The following is a 23928-nucleotide window of genomic DNA, read 5'->3' on the forward strand; positions in this document are numbered from 1 at the left end:
TCCTTGTCACTATGCTACACTGCCGCCCACACTGACATTGGATGATCTTAAAAGAAAATCTGAACGATGTTTGTTAGCGCTTTACAAATGTAGTTACTGTGTACTCATGTCAACAGAGGACATTTTTATATATAGCCAACATGTATTGTAGCTATAGTGGTTACTCGGCTCATATATTATGAGTGATTAGGTAGGTCATATATTATTTATAGCCCTCAGTAACAAGTTACTCTCTTACTGAACCAGCACACTGAATAAAAGCGCACAACCAAACTGGGCATATCTTTGCACCCAAATGTTCAGTTCAGCTTAGGCTGCTTTTTAGAATGGTTTGTGCAATCATTCCATGCTTTTTCTCTAGTCCAAGTCCAGGAACTTAAAGGAGAACTGTGCTCCAAATGTCAAAAAGTTGACAGTGCTTTATGATATATGTCAGGTCATTGGACATTCCCACCACGTGCTGTAAGCCTTTACCCTCCTCTTCAAGCTGTTGACCTGAGCCGACATTACTACCTGCCAGCACTTTGGTGAACCGAGGGCAGAAAATCTAATCAAACACCAGGGCACAATATTGGATGCTTTCAATGGAAAAAAAGGAGGGAGTGAATAATACAGAGTGAACCATATCACAGGTGGAGAAAAGAAGGGGAGGATGAGGCAAATGAAAGAACAGAGCAGAGTTGTGGTAGACAGTGCAATTTTCTGCTCCCAGCTGCTGTCTCTTGTGTATTCAGTGTTATGAATTAATGATATCACATACTGAATGTTTACTGAGAGGCCCAATAGCAGATGTGCCCAAAATACATAAAACACAGGCTTGTAATAACAACACCAGATATAAGTATTTGAAATATGCAGTAGGGTTTTGGGGGTAGGTCTGGTAATAACCAAAAAGATCATTGTGACCTTGGTCTCTTCATTTTAAAAGAAACCTTCCAGTATAAAGAAAACAACATTCAGTCGATTGACCTTGTGGAAACAGACTGATTGCATATCATAATTTCATGCCTTAAGTTGTAGCACACTATTTAACCATAAACATATTCATGTACTAAGGTCTACTCTCTGAAGCAAGCTAGGAGATCAAGAAAGAAACACATCTCTATTTTTATACATCTGTGGTGTAAAGTGGACCATCGGTCATGATGAGATCCCCTTGTTGGTTTTACAGTATATTCAATGCATTTCTCTGTATTTATTATTTTATACTGAAAAGCTGTACTAAAAAGAAAATAGGTGGGGCTGAATGATGTATAGACACTTATGAACACACATTAATGTGAACCCCAGTGCAAACCTAAATGCAGTGAACCTTGAAATACAATGGAATTATAAGAACTTTTTATTTTAATCATAGATGGTAGACTGGAAGATGACATTTTAAAAATAGCCAGTAAAAATGTTAGCTTTTAATGCATATGTGAAAATCTCCAGATTGTCTTCAGTTCTTTCAATTCTGAAACAGTTTTGTTTTACAGAAGAACTCCTCCCCATGGCGTGAGTTTTACATGAACAGAAACAGAAACCTTATGTAAGGTGGCAATTCAGAAACAATACAAATGGTAAAATACAGTATTAACTCAACAATATAACAGTATAATACTTGCCAATAACAATAAATGTCCCCAGGTGGTTTAAAACCAAACATTTGTTGTTGTGTCTGTTTTCTTGAAAGGCGCGCTAATTTGTCAATATGACAAATTAGTGATGGCTTCCTGCAGTGGTCTTCCTGCGTCTAAAATATGGAAATAACTCGCTTTCACATACAATTGGTCGGATGCGAGCAAACGTTAGTGTTAAAAAGACCAAGTAACCAACTGACACACATTTTGTTGGTGAAATTAAATCTCATTGACTGTATTAGATCTTGTAACCCTGGAGAATGATGGGATTATTGCTGGATCCTGGTTCAGAGGAGTATTCGTGTGCATGACACTTATCTAGTGAGGTCTTGATAAATCTCGCGTCGGAGGGTAGTCAATCGCTTCGTCTCAGTTTTGGCAAGCAGCTACCTGCCTCTCCAGTTATAATTGTTTCCTGGACTTGTGTTTCAGTAAATGTCGCTGCAGCCGCCGGGCAGCAGTTTTGGCGTGTTGGTAGACAAACCTCTGAAATAGCCCTCAAACCGTGCATTTATGGTGGATAGTGAATGCAGAGATGTCACGGAAGGAACTGCTGCACTCACGTAAGTAAACAGTCCTTTCTCAGACAACGGAAAAAAGGCGTAGGCACATTTCGTCTGCCTGCCTCGCCTGAGAAAACTACACCGCAACGCATCTCTTCCTCTCCGGTTTAGATTCAAGTTACAAACTTTGAACTGCCTGGGCATGCGCAAGTGCACCATGCGTATGTATTTAAATCCGTAGAGGGACACAGCAAATAGGCTAAATGCAGTTCTGCTGAAGACGTGGGAATGTGTGTTGTATAGCGACATGATGTAGTATACGGAGGAATGATGGAGTATAACCTTTTATTAATCATTACCTCTTTCCAAAGACGTTTTCGTTCATCATTTAGGCTATTGTTGTTCATTGAGAACAAATGTAAAGTGTTTGGAAGGTCTTCATACACTATTTAAAAGGAGTTTGTAAACATTATATACAAAACAGTCAGCAAGGTATTCATTACTTTTATTAATCAGGCATTAAATGTGTTAGTGATCAGTGTTAAATTATCACGATTCATCCAATGAAATGTCAGAGCTTTATGTGATAGGTGTATCACAGTAGCCTGTCAAGGGAAAATATTGTTCTGAGTATGTTCGCGAAGAAATATGGTCAAGATCACTCCTGTTATTATTTTAAATAGCTGTTGGAAGGAACTCCAAAATAGGATTCTAGAGATTATGTACAAAAACAACTTTATGTCAAAATATCAGATAAATATTATCAACCACAGGTTATGTGGTCAGATTTTGAGAATTAGCCTATCACGATATTTTGATGGCAAAACTTATCTGCTCTGTTACACACCCATGAGGGTTTGAAGTCGGCAGGTGATAAAATATATATTATATAAATATATGTGTGTTCTGATGTACGGTCTTATTTTATTTTTAAGAGGTTTTAGCTGAGGTCAGATGAGACCAAATTTGACCATTTCACCACATAGCCTACGAGTTTAGTCATCATTTCATTAGCTAGCTGTAACGCTACTGAAGATAAAAAAAAAAAAAATCTCCTAACCCCTCCCTCTCACCAGACACACAACATACCGAGCAGCAAAATGGCCGACCGTCAACCAACTGACTCTACAGCGCTTTAAAACCCAAGAGATTCTGCATATTTAGATAGTTTACATCATACTACATGCATACTGGATGAGAGTTCATAAAGGAGATTATTCTTCGATCTGTAGTCTGATATTCATTTATTAGTAACATTATTGTATCGCTTATTTGTTGCGCCTCGACGAATGCCTCAAAAAACTAGGATTTCGCACTGAAGCACTTTATTTCATGTGTAATTCCTGAGGTGAGTGGCTGCCAGATCGGATAAACTGCTGAGTTGTTGCTTGAACTGTGGTGTTGTCGGTTTTTATCGTTTGGCTGGCCGGAATAATGTAAAAACGTTAATGTTGATTGTAAATGCAGCGAATGAAATAAGGAGTTGGTCTGCGTAGCTTAGCTGGCTGTGTGCACATTACCTGCCCGTTGGCTTATAGCTTCGCTAGGTTGGATAATAAACAACGTTATTAACTAAACGTTTATCAGGTAGCTAAGTGAGTGCGCTAGTTGAACGCTATTCCTTGTTGGCATTATTTTGTAGGTGGCTACCTGAATAGCCCCTGGGTAGCATTGGTCCTTGAACATTTGAAGTTGCGTGTAATTTGCATTGAACGACCGAGCAACCTTTGCTAACGTTGCTACGGCTAGTTGGCTAAGGAGGCTAGGTAGTTAGCCTACATGTTCGGCACCCTTTCGGTTGCAGTTTATAAACCATGTTCCAAGTTAACAAAAAGCGCCTTGTTTGTATGCACGTATACGTAAGATAGCTGGGTATACGATATGTTAAACGGATAGCAAAACGCGTCATGTTGTGTTTTTTTGTCCAGGGGACATGGCAAACATACAGAGTTGGTATGGAGGATGACAGTCATAATGTCGTCTGTGGTGGCTGGTTAGCTAGCCAGCTAGCTATCGAAGTCTACCGGTATCCTCTGCAGGCCTGTGGCTGCGGGCTGCCACTCTACCCCGGGGCTGGCCAGCGGGCCTTGTTATGAAGTGGGCCCAGTCGTTTCTATGGGGTAGCTGAACGCCTTACGTTAGCTCGATTAAAAGGGACAATTTAAAGATGGTTAGACGCCCCCCAACTATACTACAATTAAACGCAGGCGTGAATACGTGACCCATAAAAATCTCCGTATGCTTGTAGGTCAGAATACGCTTGGTTAGCTTGGTGGATAGCTAATTTGTTCGCTAGCTGGCTAGCTACTTAGACTGGCAGTCCATATCCAGGTTGTTTTTGACAGACGCGGTGGGATTAGCTAGAGGGTTGGCTATAGTGCGGCTCAGTGCTTTGGCTGCAGTCTTAACTGGCCACCTTGCAGCCAGTTAGCTAGCTAGATAATTAGCAAGCCTGAAAAGAATTAGCTAACGAGAGGTATGCTGCTGGTTACCATGCCTGTTAGAAAAGATGCTGCCAGTTAATTTAGCCAGCTGCTAATAATAGCTGGGTTGCTACGTCCAGTTGTCAGTCAGTAGCATCAGCTAGGGGGTTCCTCATGTCCTGCATTGCAATTGTCGCTGACAGATAGGAAGCGGATTTGTTCTATATACAAATATGTTGTTGCCTGCTAGGTAGCCAGTCAACTACAGTTAGAAGGGTTGATATCGTAATTAGCTAGCTAATTACAATATCATTACTACAAGTCTTCGGTGGCAGTTAAAAACGTAAAAATGTTTGGCTAACACAGTAAGGCTTTTCTCCTTACCATGAAGTCAGTGTCTGTTGGAGATCCTGTGTATTTGATGTGCATAGTCTTTTTTGTCACATGCGTGTTGTTTTAACTATCATGCTTTAGCTACATGGAATTAGCTTGGAGGGTTTTAAATTAATGTTTTCACGTATGTGCATTATGTTTTGGTAGCGTTGTATGCGGATATTATATTTTTTGTGGCCTAGCTGGTGCAGAAGAAGCGCAATATCTTACTTGTCCATACTTTAAACAGTGGGTCACTTGGAACTTGGTCGGTAGTCCAGCATCTTAATGTGGTTTACAGTGAGTTGCTCACAGGGATAAGTGTAAGAGTCACAACACTTATAGTAATCATTGTTACACTTGTAGTGTACACAAATGCAAGTCAGATTTTCACAGCATTTGCCGCAAAGTAATGAGGCCAGTAAAGTGAAAAAAAATTGCATGTCTGTTCATATTGAAATGGGTGGTTACCAGCATGACACACCACTTCTTAACAACAAAAGAAACAGACCTGCAAAGTGTTCAACCCTGGTGATGCAGTTAATGCAGTATAATTCCTTACATTTAAAGAATAAATACAAACATTTGAATAACAAGAGGTTCAGTGGGAGCTCCATGCTGTTTAGGGTGTTGTGTTTCTAACTTTTTGTAAAATGTTGGAGGTATTGCCATGTTTTAATCACACCTTTTTCCCACTCTCCATCTCTCATTTTTTTTTAGAGAGGAGGATCAGGAAAGGGAACAGCAGTTAATGGAAGACAAGAAAAGGAAGAAAGAAGAGAAAAGAAAAAGGGAAGCTTCTCAGAAGGTACCGGAGACTCACTTATACATTTCTGTGCTTACCATTTGGCCTCCTCTGGCAAGATGTGTCCTGCTTCCATTTTATACTATCACTGTGTGCTTTAGTGCCAGTGTGGTAAGAGTCTAGCTGTGACTGTGCTGAAAGGTATGCTCTCTGTCCATAGGCAAGACATACCAAGCGATCCTTGATGACTGTAACATCTATTGAATGTTTGAAGAAGAGGCATTGTGTATAAAGTAGTTTGTGTATTAAGTAGTTGTTGTTTTGTCTTGGGCTTTGCATGTGTAGATTTTCTATGTGACTGAGCTTTCAGGGCCATGCTTAAGGCTTTCCTAAGGAAAGACTGTGGAGAGACAGGTGGGCTTTGGGTACTTTCTGTCACCAGCAACTGATCCAGGATCACCTTACGCAATGCAGGCTGATTCAAGATCAGTGCTTGGGGGCAGAATTTACACCGGCAGGACACGCAGGAAAGTCAAGAGAGACCAAGAGCAAAAGGCCTTTTTTTATAGCTTGGTTTGTAGGGTTAGCACAGGTTGTGGCTGAAACTGGTTTTGAGTTTCAGTTTATAATAAATGATGGAAGTTCATCAGGCTTGAGGTTTGATTGCATGACAGCATTAACAGTTGTTTGTATTTTCTGTCCCTCTGAATCTTAGTTTATACTTGGTCAGAAAGGTCCAATGCTGTTTTGGTGGTCTGAGATGGGATCCATAATTTATAAAGTGCTCACTCTCATTTTTGATTTAAATTAAACTCCCAAGGCAGTTGTCCAAATGACATCACCACGCTTCGTCATACATATGGTGTTTGAGCCTGGTGTTGGGCATTCTGCTGAACTGTCTGAGTGCAGTTTGCTTTATCTTGTCATGTTTGTGTGGTTTTCTGTTGAACGTCAGGCTTGTCCTGTCCCCATTGTTTGGTTCACTGGTCATGGTACATTGTGTACAGTGGCTGCGGTTTTCCCAATGGTAACTGCCATACAAGACACGATTGAGCGCTCTAATGTAATCCCTGGCTCTAGAGATTATGTGTAGCCACCCTCTGTATCACACCTGTGAATAAGGCCGTGTCTAACCATACCAACGGTGTGGACCTGTTGCGTTCTGGCATATTTGCATCATGGCCTTTTGATCTGTGGTCGGCAGTAAAGACGGTGTAACCATATTTCAGCAAAGGTTCATCAGCCATCCCGATGGCATATCATTTCATGAACTGACTATGTAAAAGCTGTTTTGTGGCTTGTTGTTGCACCAGATAATATACTGGCATACAGACAAAGAGCATATCCAGAGTTTAGAAATTTTGCGTTTTGGTCAGACTGCCAAGATCATTATCATGATTGATCGCCACAAATACCAAAAATCATTTACAATCTGCTTTCAACCCATAAATCTATACTGTTTGATAATCCTGAATCTGGTGCATTTCTCGCACAAGAATATGAATACATATAACTGGATTTCCACCAAATTTACTATCAGCACATACCCATTCATAAGGGATTCATCTTGCAAGCAAAGTGTACTGATTAATATTCAGCTAGACTAGAGAGCATACATACAGGCACATTTTTCTGGAACCAGCCTGATATCCATAAATAACCCATCATTTGTAACTGTTTTTGATACCTGAATGAAAGAAGAGAAATGTAACATTTTGGGTATTTTCTGTGAGGAAGAGAACATATTGACATTGTTAGCTGTATAAAGTTAAGGGGTCATACCTGAAGAGAGACAGCCTCAGGTAGGCAGCTGAGAATGAAAGACTGCACATTTTCAGGCTCACACACACACACACACACACACACACACACACCTCCCTCAGGTGTGGGACCATTCAGTGGTATCAAGTATGTTCATTTATCTTCAACAGTTGCTTTGAATTTTATTTATTTTTTTTTCTTTTCATAAAAGTTGCCACAAGCTAACTATGACTGTCCCATCTCTCATTTCAGATTGCAGAACAAAAAAACAAAGGTAAGACTCTGCTCTTTGCCTGGCTCTCTGATGTATTTGCTCAGCTGTTTTCGCTCACATGCTCCATATGTCTGGCTTGTCTCCTGTTCACCCTCCCCTGTCCCTGATGAATTTGTCATGCACTGTGCTGTTCTGTCAAGTGGTGCATGTCAGCCTCTTTCCTCCTGTAGTGTTCTTAATGTCAGCTTTGCAGTCTGACTGATTTAAACACGGGCTGAAAGATGCCCACGGCCTTCAAATTAAAAAAAATGTTGAGATTATGAGTATGAGTTGAGAAGTATTTATTATGTGGATCTCTAGTTCAGGGCCTGGTTTGGCTTTGTTGCTTTTTTTGTTCATTCAATTGCTGAAATGATTTAACATCCTTAGGGAATAAAGGTGATCAGACTCACACTCTCCTTGTGGGATATGGTTTCTCATCACATTCATTTCATTGCCTGCCTTTTAGATTACAGTGTGCCAAGTACAAAGTATCTCTCAAGCTATTTTTTAAATTTTGAACATTGTAAGACCAGCACTTAAAATAGTAAATGTCTCCTTATAAATGTCCTTAAGAATGACATGTGCTCTGGCCTACAAATCTGAATAGTTCACCAAAATAAAGATGTCATACCAAGGTACTTATTCCCAGTATTGATCACCAGGCCAAAGTGTGACTAAAGCTTTCTTTTATTAATACTGAACACTGGGGTAAAAGTTATGAGCTTGTTTGAGCAGAGTTCATTAGCTTTTTACCTCTGTGTGTGAGGGTGTCTTCTTGTGTGTCTGATTCTTTACTCTTACTCTTTTTAGGTAAGTTCTGATGCGTATTTCTAATATTTATATCTCCATGTGTTATCAGATAATATGTAGTCGTTTGCGTCTTCTGTTTCAGTGCACAAAAGGCTGCTAAGTTAATTGGCCCTTTCTTTCGCCCACAACAGTGCCAGATTTGACCAAGCCAACGTCGACCCAGTCTCCAACCACCCCCAGCTCTGTGTCCCCTAGCCCTGGCCCCCCTCCCTCTTCCTCCCCATCCCCTGCCGCTGCGGCTGCCGGTGCCCCCCCTCAGGGCGGGAACAATGCTAAGCGCCCGGCGGTGGCCAACGGACAGCCCCCCTCCGGCGCCCAGGCCCCCCAGCGCTACATGCCCCGTGAAGTGCCCCCTCGATTCCGCTGCCAGCAGGACCACAAAGTGCTACTGAAGAGGGGCCAGCCGCCACTGTCCTGCATGCTGCTGGGGGGGGGCAACAGTGGGGGAGCCACCCCCCCTCTGTCGCAGGGAGACGGCCCCAATGCAAGTGCAGCTGGAGCCTCAGGTAAGCGGGAGAGGGGGAAAGAGAATCATCTGGAAATGGTTGTAATGTGCCGGGTATTTTAGTGTAGTTTTCCTCTTACTTCTTGACATTCATAGCAGCTTGTAAAGAGCTTCTGTATATATAACTTATGTTATAAAATCTTTTTGCAGTGCATTTTTGCACTGACCCTTTCCTGGAGAATGGATGTGTTTGAGTACTGCTCCATCTGAGTACTTCAGATTGGCAGTGAGTAAAATTAAATTCTATCTGAATCATTTCTTCTCCTTTCAGATTCCGCTCCTGGATCTCAGGGTTCAGCTGCTCCCTCACTTCCCCACTCCTCGTCATCATCTTCATCATCAGTCGCTGCTTCTTCTACTTCAAATTATGCAAATTCCACGTGGGGGGCGGGCTCTGGCAGCCAGCCCCCCTCTCAGGGCTGGGAGAAGGTGATAGTGGATGGGTCTGATTTGGAGGAGTGGCCCAGCATTGCGGCCGGGGCTGGGGGTGGAGACGGAGCAGGTGCTGGGGGGGTGGAGACCGGCGGAGCCCACAACAGCAGTGCCTCATGGAGCGACCGACACCTCCAGCAGCAGAGGGCGGCAGGAGCGGGATCCGGGGTGGGGAAAGCTGGCAACTCGGCCAGCCCTTCCCCGCCTTCCTCCTCGTCCTGTTCGCCAAACGAATGTACGCAGTCCGGCAGTGTTGCGTGGGGCTCCTCCTCCCAGGCGGGCGTCGGAGGGAGCGCAGCCGTGGTAGGGTCAGTGCCCTCAAAATCCAAAGCCTCCTCTTTCCCTGGGACTCCAGACGGCTCCCTTGGTGTTAGCAGTGGGATCCCAGGTGCCAATTTCAACCCCAGCGCCAACCCTTCAGCTTGGCCAGCCCTGGTGCAGGATGGGACGGCCGGGGCGGGTGTGGGCAGGGTCGCCGCGGCCGAGGGCGGCCCCTCTTCCCTTCCATCTCCATCCTCTCTGTCAGCCAAACCCTCCCTCAGCCATCCTCCCATATCTGTGAACCCAGCCAGTCATCAGCACCAACTTAACGAAGCGGACGAGGCGGACAGGGAACAGCCCCGCGGGGAGTGGGCAGGCGCAGGGCCGGAGGCAGGAGCAGGACCAAAACAATCCGGGGAGGACGTGGACTGTGGGACCGGGGGAGGAGGGGATCTCTCCACCTCTTTATCCTCCTCCGCAACATCCTCCTCTTCATGGAGAGCCCAGCCTTTCTCCTCCAACTCCAAAACGGGTGCCTCAAGGACTGATTCATGGGAAGATGGAGCAGGAGGGGGTGAAGTTCCTGGGGAGGGGGGGAATTCGTGGGGTTACGGCAGCCATGACGGGAAAGCGGGAGTGGGGTCGGTGGGTGGGGGTAAAGCTTGGGTTTCGGGAAGTGGGGGCAGTTGTAAGACCCCCGGGGTTTCTCAGGGAGCGTGGAGCGGGGGAGCTGGGGAGGAGCTTCTGGTTGGGGAGTGGGGCAATTCGGGTGGGGTGGCAGGTGTGGGGGCACCTTGCAATCCGGTTGGAGGAAGCGGCAGCAGCAACAGCAGCAGCAGTGGGGGGAGCGTGGGCAACCCCCCCACCTCCGCCTCCCCCATGTCTACGACTATGACGAGAGCTTGGGACAATCAGAAAGGCGTTGGGGAAGGAGGGGCAGGGGAGGCGGGGGAGTGGGGAGGCCAGGGGAAAGGAGGAGCTGGCACTTCATCCTCCAGCGGAGGGGGGCACTCCAGAGCCGGGAGCGGCCCCCACAATCAGCGCCACCACCGCACCTCCCACCAGCCCCCGAACGCTGAAGTGGCCTTACAGAACTTACTCAGCCGGACTGACCTGGACCCCAGAGTCCTGTCCAACACCGGCTGGGGCCAGACCCAGATCAAGCAGAACGTGGCCTGGGACTTGGAGGGACCTGGTGGAAGCGGCGGTTCCTCTGCTTTCCTGTCTTCAACGATGAATACTACTAATCCTGCTCTTTCTTACTCTGCTACTACCAGTTCGACGACTACTGATCCTTCTCTGGCTTCCCCTCTCCCCGGTGCCACGCCGAACGCCAGCCTGAACTCGAACTTGGCGCCCAGCGCCGTGCCCTCCGGAGAGGGCTGGGAAGGTGGCGGCGGCGGCGGCGGCAGCGGTAATAATTCACTGTTAACGCGGGGCCCGCCGCCCACCGGTTCCAATGCGCGGAATCCTGGCGGCGTGCAGTCTGGCGCGGCGACCTCCGGAGGCTGCGTGGGAGGCTTGGGGGCTCCGTCCGGTGCCCAGGGAAAGAATGGCGGGGGCTGGGGCGGGATTGGCCCAGCGGAGAGCCAAGGAAAGGGCTGGGGCAGCGAGGGCCAGGAGTGGAGGGAACGCAGGGGCGGCGGAGGGGAGTGGGGGGATTTCGGACAACAGGGTACCCCAGCTGGCGGAGGCGGCGGTGGTTGGGGAGGCGGTCCGGAGGAGAAAGGGACGGGCGGCTGGAAGGAGGTGGGAAGGGAAGGAGGGGGCTGGGGGCAGAGAGGCGGGGGCGAGTGGGGGGAGCCGGAGCCCAAGCCAGGAAGCGGGGGTTGGGGTGAAGGGAAGGGGGGCGGCGGAGGTGCCGGCGGGGATTTGGAAGCGGGATCGTGGGGCAGCTGGGATGAGGGAGGCCCAAGAAGAGGTTGGGGCGGGGGAGGAGGGGACGTGGGTAGCAAGCCCCACCAGGGCTGGGGGGGCAAACCGCACCAGTCGCAGATACCAAACAGCCAGGCTGCAGCACTGAAAGGCCCAGTTCAGCAGCCGCAACAATCACAGGCCCAGCAGCAGCAGCAGCAGCCCATGGACCCGGGGGCCATGCAGGGTGGCTGGGGTCGGCCGGGGGGGCCTCCCTCCCAGAACCAGAACCAAAGTTCGGGCTGGACCTCCGGCCCCATCCCCCAGATTCCCGGCGGCCCCGGGGAGGGCCTGGAGCCCAGCGGCTGGGAGGAGCCCTCGCCCCAGTCCATCAGCCGCAAGATGGAGATCGACGACGGCACCTCCGCCTGGGGAGACCCCAGCCGCTACAACAACAAGAGCGTCAACCTGTGGGACAAGAACAGTGGCACCGCGCTGCAGGCCCAGGTGCAGCCTCCGCAGCACCAGGGTCAGGCCCCCGCCCAGCAGCAGCAGCAGCCCCCAGGAAGGACCATGCACCAGCCCGCACCCCCCGGGAACACAGGGCAGGCACCTGGCAAGGCACCTGGAATAGGTACATTCAGCTTTTGATTCGCCAGTCAGTCCTGGTTGGAATTTGTCAACACGCAGAATTCTCTGCGTTTTCACTGGTCTCCGCGGGCACAGTGGTTCATTTAAAAACATTGAAGCTTTTAGATGGTGCTACAGTGGATGATACAGAGTACGCAACACAGACTTGGCTTATCCGTTTAAGAGAAAATAATTTCTGCTGTTTATGCAAATTGCTTTCTGTTGCAGCAGAAAACATGAAAACAAAACTGTTTTTACATGCTTGTCCTAAATCTTTTACTGGATCTAATATCACTGTTTGCTAAAAGAGATCTTTTTGAAGTTAGTATGGCAGATTTTTATTACCCCAGTGAAAAATGTCTACAACACTTGCTGAATGCTGCTTTTCATCTTTTGTTATAGCAAAGATTATGCATTAAGCTATGCTGTGGTCTTTCTCGATTCACCTGCCTCTCTGTTTATGTGGTATACAGTGCCAACTTCAATATTTAGGCACACTGAAACAATAAACAAGTTCAGTGGCTTCATAAACACAGCACAGAGTTTCCAAGTCCCATTTAAAACTTCTGCAGAACCCTTGGAGGGGAACAGCTCTGTTAATTATATTTGTAACAAAGTTTTACCAAGTGTGACTGGTTAAATGAGGATAAGGCACTATTTTCTGTTGAGTATAGACCTAATCATTTATAATCAGCAAGATCCACGATATTGGTCAGATACAAATTTGAAAAGATTATGGGAGTCTTATGGGAGGATGGGAGAAACAATAAAATGAAGACAAACGCAAGGCTGTCAAATGAAAGTCGTCATTAGTTCCCAGTTGTCTTTTAACACGCAGTTCTAATTGGAACTGGATATGAATTTTAGGGTCTCTGGAAAGGTAATAATTCTTTTTAAATGAACCCCGGGGAGCTTGTGTAGCCAAAATGAGCGCTCTCCAAGTAGATGGCTTTAACGAAGCAATTTTTTTTTTTTTTTCCCTCTCCGTTTTCTTAACTCTTTGTTCGCTAGCTCCTGCGTCATGGGGAAGCAGTAGCGGCCCGCCTGGCCCAGCTGTGGACAACGGCACAGCCGCCTGGGGGAAGGCTGCCGACGCCCCCACTGGCTGGGGTGAACCAGAGGATTCTGGGAAGAGCCTGGGCTGGGGGAACCCCTCCCCCAATCCGGTCAAGTCTGGTAAGGGGCCGCTGAGTCATCAGCAGTGCGATCATTTCCGGAATTCCGCCTGCCTCTGGCTGGCGTTGTCGCCCTGCTCTGACCCTGGCCGGCCCTTCCCGTTTCCTGCAGGTTCCAAGTCTATGCAAGAGGGCTGGGGCGAGGGGGAGGGCTCTGTCAGCGCCTCTCGCCATTCCAGCTGGGAGGAGGAAGAGGATGGGGGCGGCGTGTGGAACAGCGCTGGGTCCCAGGGCAGCAGCTCCTCCTACAATTCGGGGGGCTGGGGCCAGGGCCACGGAGGCAAGAAGGGCAGCAATAAGGTACGGCGAGACGGGGCGGGTGGGATTGGTCTTCCCTCTCTGAGTTTGTTTTAGATACGGCAGCATGTTTGTAGTAATCGTCAAACAGAGAGACCTGTAGGGAAATGTATAAACCTGATGTAAGGGAAATAATGAGAAGATAAAAATCAAAAGGATATGTAGAAGGGTACGTAGAACAGATTATATGGATATAATGGGGAGGAGGATTTGCAATAATTGATTGATTAATACTTCAGATATTGTCTCCATAATTTCATGCAGTAGAAAGGTTATGCCTCCATTATTGATGTTTTACCTCTATATGGAAACAATACTCTCACTTTTACTGTGACTTTATTACTAGATAGTATTGTAAATGGCATTTTTGCTACCTGTCTTTACCTTGTCAGTGTCAGTGTAATAGTAAGCTTACTGTACAACTCCTTACCAGCACCTCATGGTCCAAAAAAAAGTCATGTGACCTCTCGCAGGTTCTGCGCTATACTTCTACGATACAAGGGTGTTGTGGGAGGAGCTGTTTGCAACACCAGTGAGAAATTTAAGCATATGTAAACTGATTACAAATGTACAGGTTAAGGGTATATGAGGCCACCCAATGTTGAAATCCCATGGTGGCATACAAGATGTAGCTAAAAAAAAATTAACATTGTCAAGTAATAAGGATGGATGGATCCTTAGCTGTAAACTAATATTTGCATCCAATTGTGTGTTTCAAAGGGTGCCCTGAAGGGTGGAGGTGGAGATTCCTGGATGAATCCCATGACCAGCAGGTTCTCAAACATGGGGCTCTTGGTAAGCATAGACCATCTGGATGGATGAACCGAGTGGGGGGGGTGTAGTGATGTAGATGTAGATGTAGATGTATAACTGCGTCTGTTGCTGTAACCAGGGAGAGGACCCCAGCGGTAGGCCTCTGGAGTTGGCCCCCGGCCCCCCCCAGGATAAGAAACAGGAGGGAGACAAGCGAGGGATGAACCTGAGCGACTACAACGGGGAGATTCGCAAGGGAGCTCGAGGAGGGGCAGTCTTCCGTTCGTCCGGTTCCAAAGAAGCGGGGCCTGGTGAGCCAGGGCCTTACTATGACAAGGTACTGGCGTATTATCGATCCTCGCTGTCTCCGTCAGAGGTCTTGGAGTGTCGGTTCTACCATGTCTCTGACTAACTCCTGTATGTCTCTCCCTTCCTTCCCTCACATCCTTTTCCCTTGATTTATTCCTTTATTTTGTTCTTTTTTTCTTTTTCTCCTGTCCCATCCCTTCCTTCCTTGTTGAAATCCTCCTTTGGCCTAATTAATCCCCACTTTTGGCCCCTTATGCTCCGATTGGCTATTACGGTGGTCAGCTGACCTTGCCTTTCACCAATCAGGATGGGTGCCTTGTGGAGGAAGGGCCTTGTTCACCATTTTCTCCGTCCACTGGTTTCAAGTCCTCTCCCTTATACAACCACCCCAACCCCCCTAGACAAGTAAGATTGTATCACTATCTCTGCCCATTGTTCTATCGTTGTTCTTCTGTTCCATAACACCTTAGTAGACATATATGCCCCCACTGTCTCTTGTTTCTCTCTTTTACTCTTTCTCTCCTTTTCTCTGTGCTTGGTTTACTTGATATTGCAAATGTAAATTAATCCCATCCCTCTTTCCTTCTCCATCAGACGGGTGGTCACAATGTGTTTGGTGGCAGCGGTGGGATGGCCCAGTCACGGGGGGTTCACCAGCCTGGTGTGCCCTCCATAAACCCATCCCCAGGGATACGAGCGCAAGTGCCTCATCAGTTCCTGTCACCTCAGGTACTGTTCATTGATTACAAGGTTATGAGGCTAGCAGCATTGCTGGACTTACAAATTAGCCTTCAGGCCTCAAAAATGGGGGGAAAGTGCCATTTCTATAATGACTCCACAGCAAATAAAGAGGATGACCATGCCTGTTGAGTTTATTCACAGTATTCTGTATTTGCATTAGCCCTACTTATCCCTTCTGTAACAGTCATGATAAATGTAATGGTTTAGTTGTTGTTACTCGAGACAAGTACCGTTATCCTGAAGTTTTGATTCATGTTTTATGCATGTGTTTTTTATTTGGTAGGCGTGTAACATGTTAGATGGGTAACACTTAACTGCTGGTTGTGTGTGGTAGGTGTGTGACGTGTGTTCGAGGGATAGGTGACTAATTTGTGTTTGTTTGTGCGGCAGGTGCCGGGCTCCGTGTTGAAGCAGATGCCCCCGCCCAGCAGCAACGTGGGTGGAGTCGGAGGAGTGGGAGGAGTCGGGGGTGTGGGAGGTGGAGTGTTCCCGCCACAGCTCTCCCCCCAGCACATTGCAATGCTCAGCAGCATCTACCCGCACGTGCAGCAATTCCACCTGGTAAATATCATTAGTAAAAAAAATAAATAAATTTATGCATGGATGCAGGACCACCGACATGGTGTAATTACAGCTTACCTAGCAGCCCTACCTCTGCAAGACCATGTGTGCAGTCTGTTCTTTCACACTAAATAATAACGTCTTTTCCCCGTAGCAGATGCTTGCAGTCCTCAGGGACTTCAGGTGCAATGTTAAAAAAACATCCAACGGCAGTGTAAATTGCGCCAATAGGACTGTGACTCTCTCTCTCTCTCTCTGTTTTAGCTTCACCCTGTGTTTCTCACCCTCCCACTCACTTCCCCTTCCCCGCAGGCATGTCAGCTACTTCTGCAGCAGCAGCAACAGCAGCAGCAGCTCCTTCAGAACCAGAGGAAGTTCCCCCAGAATCTGCGGCAGCAGCCAGACCCGCAGCAGGTACACCTCTACGCCGGAGACACTTTGTGTAATAAAGTAACCTGTTACAATTAAGGATGTAACAGCTGAAGATTGAGTGTCATTATAGCTGCAGCGTTTCTATACAGCCTGGCCACTTTTTTACGCAGTGTGTAGTGTCTCAGTGGTGCCCTCTGGTGTTCAGCTGTGGTGTTTCTCCTGCTTCCTAGCTGGCTCGGGTCATGGCGATCCTGCAGCAGCAACAGAGGCAGCAGCAGCAGCAGCAGCAGCAGGGTGCTGGCGGGGGCTCCAAACTGTCCCCCTCTCACCTGGGAGGAGGCACCCCCAAACAGCCAATGGCAGACCCCCTGCCCCACCCCGGCATGGGGGGCTCACTTGCTGACCTGCATCCTAAAACTCATGGGGGTTACTCTGGTGAGCCTCTCCTCCCTCAGTTTAAATCTTTACTCTCTGGGAAGAATGGCTCAGTCCTTAATGGTGTGTGTCATCCTGATGTATCTGTTCCTGCAAAGATGCGTCAACTTCAGTCTTGAGAAAGCTTATCTTTGTAGTTGCCGCCTTCACTTTTTCTGTTTTTTACCGTAACGATCAGGCAAGCAGATGTGTTGGTGATGTGAATGCCCTCAGAGCTCTCTTGGTTGTGAATGCACTGCTTTCTCTGTGGGTGTTTAAATAAGTGTATGTGCACTGCTACTCTCCCAGGCTTTGCCTCAGGGGTGAACATGTCTGGATTGGAGCTGGGTTCGATGGTGGGGGGCCCAGGAGGCATGAAGGAGGGCGGGGGCCAGCAGTCACGCTTCAAGTGGATGATGGAGGGTCACTCTCCGGCCCCCTCACCTCCTGACTCTGCCCTTCACAAGAATGGTGAGAGCCCTTACTCAGCAGTGAAACGGTTTAAAATCATAAGATTAAAAGGAAGATGTTTCACTGTTAACCACGCTATGATAGCTCGAACATCAAAGTTCAGATTTTAACAGTTCTGCATGGCTGTCAGCTATGAATCAAATTAAGAGTGGAACTTGTATAAATCTGTTGCCTTATTATGTATTTAAATTGCACAGTTTAAACCATTTTGTCTCAGACCATTTTGTATCAACGCATATTGCACAGCGCATTTCACCACAACACAACAAACACATCATTTAAGAGCAAAGTGGGTGAAATGTATTAAGTAATTATTTTCTTTCTTGTTTCAATTAACTGTCGTGTACTGGCTGCACGACGCCCCCAGTGGTAGAAACTAGAAACTGTGGCGCGTCATTCCAGTCAAAGCCCTAGAGCTTGTGTCTTAATAACAGACTGACTCTGTCTTTGTCCTTCTCTGTCCAGGCCCCATCTCTGCCCCAGTGAAGCTGAGGGGAGGGTCCCCTTACTCCCAGTACGAGTTGCTGGGAGGTGAAGGTTTGGGGATGCCCCCTCAGGGCCCCTCTGATAACTGGCACAGGACTCCCGGAAGCAAGATGGGCTCTAAGACGGGCACGTCTAGCTGGCCGCCAGGTAAACCTCACAAGACGCCCAAGAAATACAGAGACCACCCTGTATTCTCCCAGCATGCACTGCTGAGGACTGCCAGGGGACTGTCCTGACTGCAAGGGAGTGCAGAGATAAAAACACCTATGTATAAAACACCTATGTATAAAATGCTTACTGAAACATCAGTTCAGTTTTACATCTTTTCCTTCTCTGCTTAAACCTGCCTGCATCATTCGATATCTGGTCGTTACTAGAACTGCTACAGATGGTCACGAGCTGTGAGATTTGTGACTGTTTTTCTGTGGCTGTGGTGGTTGCAGAGTTCCAGCCTGGAGTGCCGTGGAAGGGAATTCAGAGTGCTGACCCTGAATCTGACCCCTACGTGACCCCGGGCAGCGTGCTGGGGTCATCTGGGGCCTCCAGCCTGAATGACACTGAACACCAGTTACTGAGAGACAACACAGGTACTGTAGTTACTTGGAGGTCATCATCTTTTGCCATCTAGGATGAAATTGATACATCTCGGGGGTCATCACTTACACTCTTGCTTACAGCGGTCACGTACTGTCAAGCAAGTCAGCAGATGCTGACCTGCAGAGGAACCCAGTTAATTTTTTCATATGTGGGAATGTCGCTTCACTGAAGCACATTAGAACACCCCACTGGTCTGGGTTACTGCAAAAGCAAACTTACTTTTGATAGATTTATTTACAGAATTAAGCTTACTATCTTTGGCTGTACTTTAGTAAACACTTTAGTGTTTTCCTACTGGTAGAGCACAACCATCACCAGTATGTGTTGTCACTTTAGCCACACAAGGTAAAAACAGCTTTGGAGATTGTCTGAGCTGCTACAAAGGACCGCTGATGTTAGAATCACCAGAGTTAGTATGGTGTTGCGGTGGAAATTACGCGCTAGTGCCAGGGGACACATGCACAAACCCATAGATACAAGCAGCAACTCAGTCAGTGTCTCTCTCCCTGTTTCAGAGTCTAACCCCTCCCTCAACACCTTGCTGCCTTCACCAGGTGCCTGGCCCTACAGTGCCTCTGACAGCCCCCTTAACAACGCACACAACTCTGGTAATTCCTTCCCTATACTCTTACACTAGCATTTTTTTTTTCTCTTCTGTCTGTTATGTTGTCTGTTTTGTATATATTGTAAAAGAATCATGACCAGTCCCCCCCCCCCCCCCCCCTTTTTTTTGCTTCCTCCCTCTTCAGCAAAGTATACTGAGTACAAGCCCAGCTGGCCTCCAGAACCCATAGGACACAACAAGCTGTGGAAGACCAATCGCAACAGTTCCCAGCTGCCACGCCCTCCTCCTGGACTCACCAATCAGAAACAACCTTCTCCATCACCTTGGGCAGGTGGAGGCCCACGACTGGCCAGAAGTTGGGGAGGGGCTGGAGGCAGCCAGGAAACAAGATACGGGTCAGGTAATGTTGAAAAAAGAAGACCAAATTGTTTCCTCGAAAGTGATGCAAATAAAACCACATCCATCTGTTTGAGAGCATTATGAAAGCATTTGTGGTGAATGACCCGGTGAGGATGATGTTCTGTGATATTGGGTTGCTGATCGGTGCTTTCTGCAGGTTCTGCTTGGAGTGACGCTGGGGCCTTGAGAGGGAGTTGTTGGCTGGTTCTGAGCAACCTCACCCCACAGGTATGGGGGAAGGGGGAAGGAAAATCCAGTAATTCAGTTCGTTTGGTATGTGAGTGAGTGAAGTGGAATTATGCCATACTGTGTGTTACTAGCCACGGCCCTCCTTCTGTAATTCTCCATTGACTGTCCTGTTTGTTGCGCTCGCTCCTGCAGATCGACGGCTCCACTCTGCGCACTATATGTATGCAGCACGGACCCCTGCTGACCTTTCACCTCGGCCAGGGCAGCGCTCTGATTCGCTACAGCTCCCGCCAGGAAGCAGCCAAGGCGCAAAGTGCACTGCACATGTAAGCCCCTCCTTTTTGCACTAACACAGTGAAACAGTGGCCAGGGCTGTGTACTGCTGCTCGCTGTAATAGAGGTTCACAAAACCATACAATATGTAGAAGCTGTCTGATGTGGTAGTTGGGGTTCCTTGTTTTCTACCAAATGATTTCTTCATACATAAGTGGAGTAAATAACTTCATATTCTTATCTGAATTATTGCAATTAAGGCTCAGATTGCATATCGGACAGTATAGTGAATGATTGAAATGACAGTGTTTCACAACACACATATATTTACACAAACCTCCAAGGCTAACCTACCGCGGTCATGATGCAGTTGTAATGAAGCAGAAATACTCTTCTGTTTCTTTGTCTGAAACCTGAATAATTAAAGAAATGCCTCTTCCTTTTCAGGTGCGTATTGGGCAACACCACGATCCTGGCGGAGTTTGTGAGTGAGGAGGAAGTCAGTCGGTATTTTGCACATTCCCAGGCTGGAGGAAGCGGCAGCGGCAGTGGAGGCGGGACTGTGGGGGCAGTCCCAGGGGCTGGGGCAGGCCAGGGGCCGGCAGGGACAGGCACAGCGGGGGCCAACAGCGGAGGGAGCACCCCGGGGAGTGACAGAGAAAGAGCTGCTGGAGGGGGCACCGCAACTGGAGGAAGTAACAACGGAGGAGGAGCAGGAGGAGGAGGTGTGGGAAGCGTGGGGCCCTCGGGCTCCGGCTGGCAGAGTTTAGACGGTACAGGCAGCTCTCCAGACGCCTCTTCAGCTCAAGGACCCGGGCTGAGCATCTTCGCCCAGTGGAGCACCAACGGGGCCGGGGGAGGCGCAGGGAGCGTGGATCCCGGGAGGGCTGGGCTCTGGGGCAGCATGACCCCAGGTTACCCCAGCAGCACCCTGTGGGGGGCACCGCAGATGGAGGACAGGCACCAAATGGGCAGCCCAGCTGCACTGTTGCCGGGTGACCTGCTAGGAGGGGGGGCTGACTCCATCTGACTGACACACACACAACATAAATTCTCTGACAGACACACTAGCATACAGACACGCGCATAGGCATGCCAACACATATTGACATATAAATGCAGACAACAGCACCAGTGCCCATATGGGCACACACACACACACGCACACACACACACACGCACAGTAAATTCATGGTAACAGGGAAAAACAGGCTTGCGTGCCCAGATATAAGCTCACAAATAAACAATGATGGAGACCTGGACAGTGAGAGAGACATACAAGGCCTTTCCCACAAAATGAAGACTTCAACTTCAAGACTTGAATAGAAGGAAATTTAGCAGGCGAGAAACTAAAATTTGACCAGATGAACCTTAATCTTGGACTGGAGAGATGCACGCGCACACACACACACACACACACACACACACACACATACAATCAGATGGACACACACTGTAATATTACATCATAGATGTTGGACAAAACACAACCTAGGTTCTTTATCCTAGCACCTATCATAAACAAACTCAAACGCACACACACACACACATACACACACATCATCTCTGCTAATTGATTTGACAAGCAAACCATCTTATAGTATTTTTTCTTTTTTCATTTTTCATTTGGGACAGTGGAATCCAGAACCTTCATTCTTCCCTTCAAATGCTGACCTCGTTTTTTTTTTTTTTTTTTTCTCTCTCATTCAATCAAGTTCATTGTTGTTGTTATTATGACTATGATTATTTTATTTTGTCTTTCGGTATGAGGCGTTGTAGTGTTAAAATGCGTGTGAGAGAATTGTGTGAAAGAAAAGTATGAACGGGTAGGAGTGAGACTGAATGTGTGCATGCGTGTGTCTTTTAGGGAAGTGAATGAGTGTGTATGTGGCAGCTTACAGCAGGTGTTAAGATATTTTGAGTGTGCTTGGTAAGTGTATGCAAGTATGTGCAGACTGCGTATTCAGGAACATTGGCACTAATGGATCTTTTTGTCATTGTTTTCATTTTAAGTCATGTTTTTAGCAGCCTTTTGTTTTTTTATCGTCCGAATGGCAATAATGAAAAAAATGTACAGCAAACAACTGAAGGCATACACATTGAAAAAGATGCCAAATCTCAAAACTAGTGGAGCTGGAGGTGTTTACAAACGCCTAAAGGAAAAAAAGTTACAATGTTTTATTTTTGTTGTTGTTTAACGTTTTAAATTAAGACAGGCTTTAACACTCCTGTTCAGATACTTGTTTTCAGGTTTTACAAAGGAAAAGTACTTTAAACAGAAAAGAACAAGAATAATAAAGTTGAAAGTATTGGCCTTTCTGTCCTGTGCTTATGTCACATGTTATTTATGTTTCTTCAGATGTTAACACCGTGTGTATTTACAGTTCAGTCATTAACAGCGTGGTCAGGTTATTGGTCATAATCAGACCATAATCTTTGAACCACTTTGGTGCATCCACACATGCTTCAGAAGGTTCTCTCATATCCTCTTTACTACTCTCACACACACACACACACACACACACACACACACCTCTTCCTCAACTTGAAGAGTTACCCACCCTGATTTTTCTCTTAAGGACAGGCTGACTGCTGGATGCTCTCGAAGTTTAAAACCACTATCACTTTATCAGCTTTCACCTTTTCCCTCACCTGCTGCAGGATGTCTGATGAGTTGCAGCTGTTTCTTAGTGTCACATGACAGGTTATAAAAAAAGAGCACAAGATAAGGGCTTCTAAAACTGCCTGCGCAGAGACAGACAGACACACACTCTCACACATGCATACACCACTAGAAAATATCTACTGGATTTTGCATAACCTTGGCAAGTGAGGCCTCAAACCATCACAGTGCTTGAAAAAGTGGAGTTTGTGTTCTAACCACATGTTCCTTGACCTCTGAAAAGACATCCTAGGGCGTAAGGTGAGGGGTTTATTTTCTGACCGTAGGTTCCTTGTGAGAGGTCAGCCTAGGGCGTACTGTGAGCTCCATACCTGTGCTCTGCATTATACTTCTCAAATTCTTACATGCTTGCTACCTAGTCAGGAGGGTTTGATCAGGATGTGTTTAAAAAAAAAAATATTTGCTTTGACCCTGAACATTGTGGCCTTCTGGCATTTGGGGTGTGTGAGTGTCAAGCCTAACAGGAAGTCCTCCTCCCGTAGGGCTCGGTGTTGAGCTTGCCTGCCCGGCAGGCTCTTGACCGCGCTCGTGTTCCTGTGACGTCAGATCTAGGCAGCTACCGTTCCCCCCTGCTCTTTTTGGTCGACGATGTGTTCTCTGTATTCTCCGCTCCCAACAGTTTATCCAGGATCATCTTTCCCCGACCGTAATCCTCCTCTAGTATTTTGTTTGGGGGGAATGGAAACTGATCCAGAATTTCCCATGGCCCTGCCAGTGAGCGCCCCCTTACCTTAATCTTTTTGGCTGAACTGGGTGCACAGCACTGCAGTGGAAAGGGAGGGACTAGAACGCAGAGAGGCATTGAATTGGGCCGGAATATCATGCAAATGAGTCCTACACAGTGGGTTAAAGCTGCCTAGCTCTGGTCATTTTAAATAAAAGTCAGGACTTCACTGCAGAAGGTTTTCACATTGCCACTGTTCAGTTTCTTTCTTTTTTGACTTTTAATTTGGCAAGTTTGCCTGTCACAGAGGTTTGTTTACTGTTTCATAAATACACAGCATACTATGGTCACAACTGGAGTTTGTCAGCGTTTAAGGCTTTTTTTAATGAGCGACATTTTTTGACAATTACCTGTATATAAAATGTAATGTAAACAATATGAACATTTCTGGGGATGAGGTGCAGTGTCGGCCCTCATCCTCCCTTTACAAATCCCAAATAAACAGCTTGTTTCCATCTGGGGGTCATGTTTATTTGCTTTCCTTTCCTCCCATACCTTATTTCTCCATTAACGTTTACACTTGTTTGAAAACTTGACTGTTTCGATGGTCTCTTCGAATATGATGCTGAGATTTGTGGCAAGATCATTTGATGATAATTATTTCATTTCTATACTTATCCGACTATTTTGGACTCTAACATTTAGTCTGCATTAATCTCTCGTGGCATAATGCTGTCGATTTATGAAAACACTTACTGTTGAGTGTGCACAGGTGGGGAAACATTTATGTGCTGTTTCTTTAACT

General features: G+C 46.9%; 1 protein-coding gene across 4 annotated transcripts; it reads left to right on the forward strand.

Annotated features, from left to right (window-relative positions):
* The first annotated feature begins 3225 nt into the window (after positions 1 to 3225).
* On the forward strand, positions 3226 to 23612 carry LOC118794129 (trinucleotide repeat-containing gene 6B protein-like). 4 transcript variants are annotated; one of them, XM_036552301.1, is made up of 22 exons: positions 3226 to 3473; positions 5641 to 5728; positions 7679 to 7700; positions 8624 to 8998; positions 9269 to 12178; positions 13186 to 13350; positions 13462 to 13649; positions 14367 to 14441; positions 14539 to 14736; positions 14991 to 15113; positions 15303 to 15437; positions 15840 to 16010; positions 16323 to 16424; positions 16613 to 16817; positions 17106 to 17267; positions 17733 to 17900; positions 18197 to 18340; positions 18866 to 18958; positions 19100 to 19315; positions 19472 to 19542; positions 19696 to 19829; positions 20224 to 23612. In XM_036552301.1, the coding sequence occupies exons 2-22, from the start codon at positions 5672 to 5674 to the stop codon at positions 20804 to 20806; spliced, it is 6297 nt and encodes a 2098-aa protein (XP_036408194.1). In that variant the 5' UTR covers positions 3226 to 3473; positions 5641 to 5671; the 3' UTR covers positions 20807 to 23612. The 4 variants fall into 4 exon arrangements, with proteins under 4 accessions (XP_036408194.1, XP_036408196.1, XP_036408195.1 ...); XM_036552303.1 differs by having other exon boundaries at positions 18905 to 18958; XM_036552302.1 differs by having other exon boundaries at positions 15015 to 15113.
* The last annotated feature ends 316 nt before the right edge of the window (positions 23613 to 23928 follow it).

This window comes from Megalops cyprinoides, chromosome 19 (assembly GCF_013368585.1).
Source record: "Megalops cyprinoides isolate fMegCyp1 chromosome 19, fMegCyp1.pri, whole genome shotgun sequence".
Lineage (NCBI taxonomy): Eukaryota > Metazoa > Chordata > Actinopteri > Elopiformes > Megalopidae > Megalops > Megalops cyprinoides.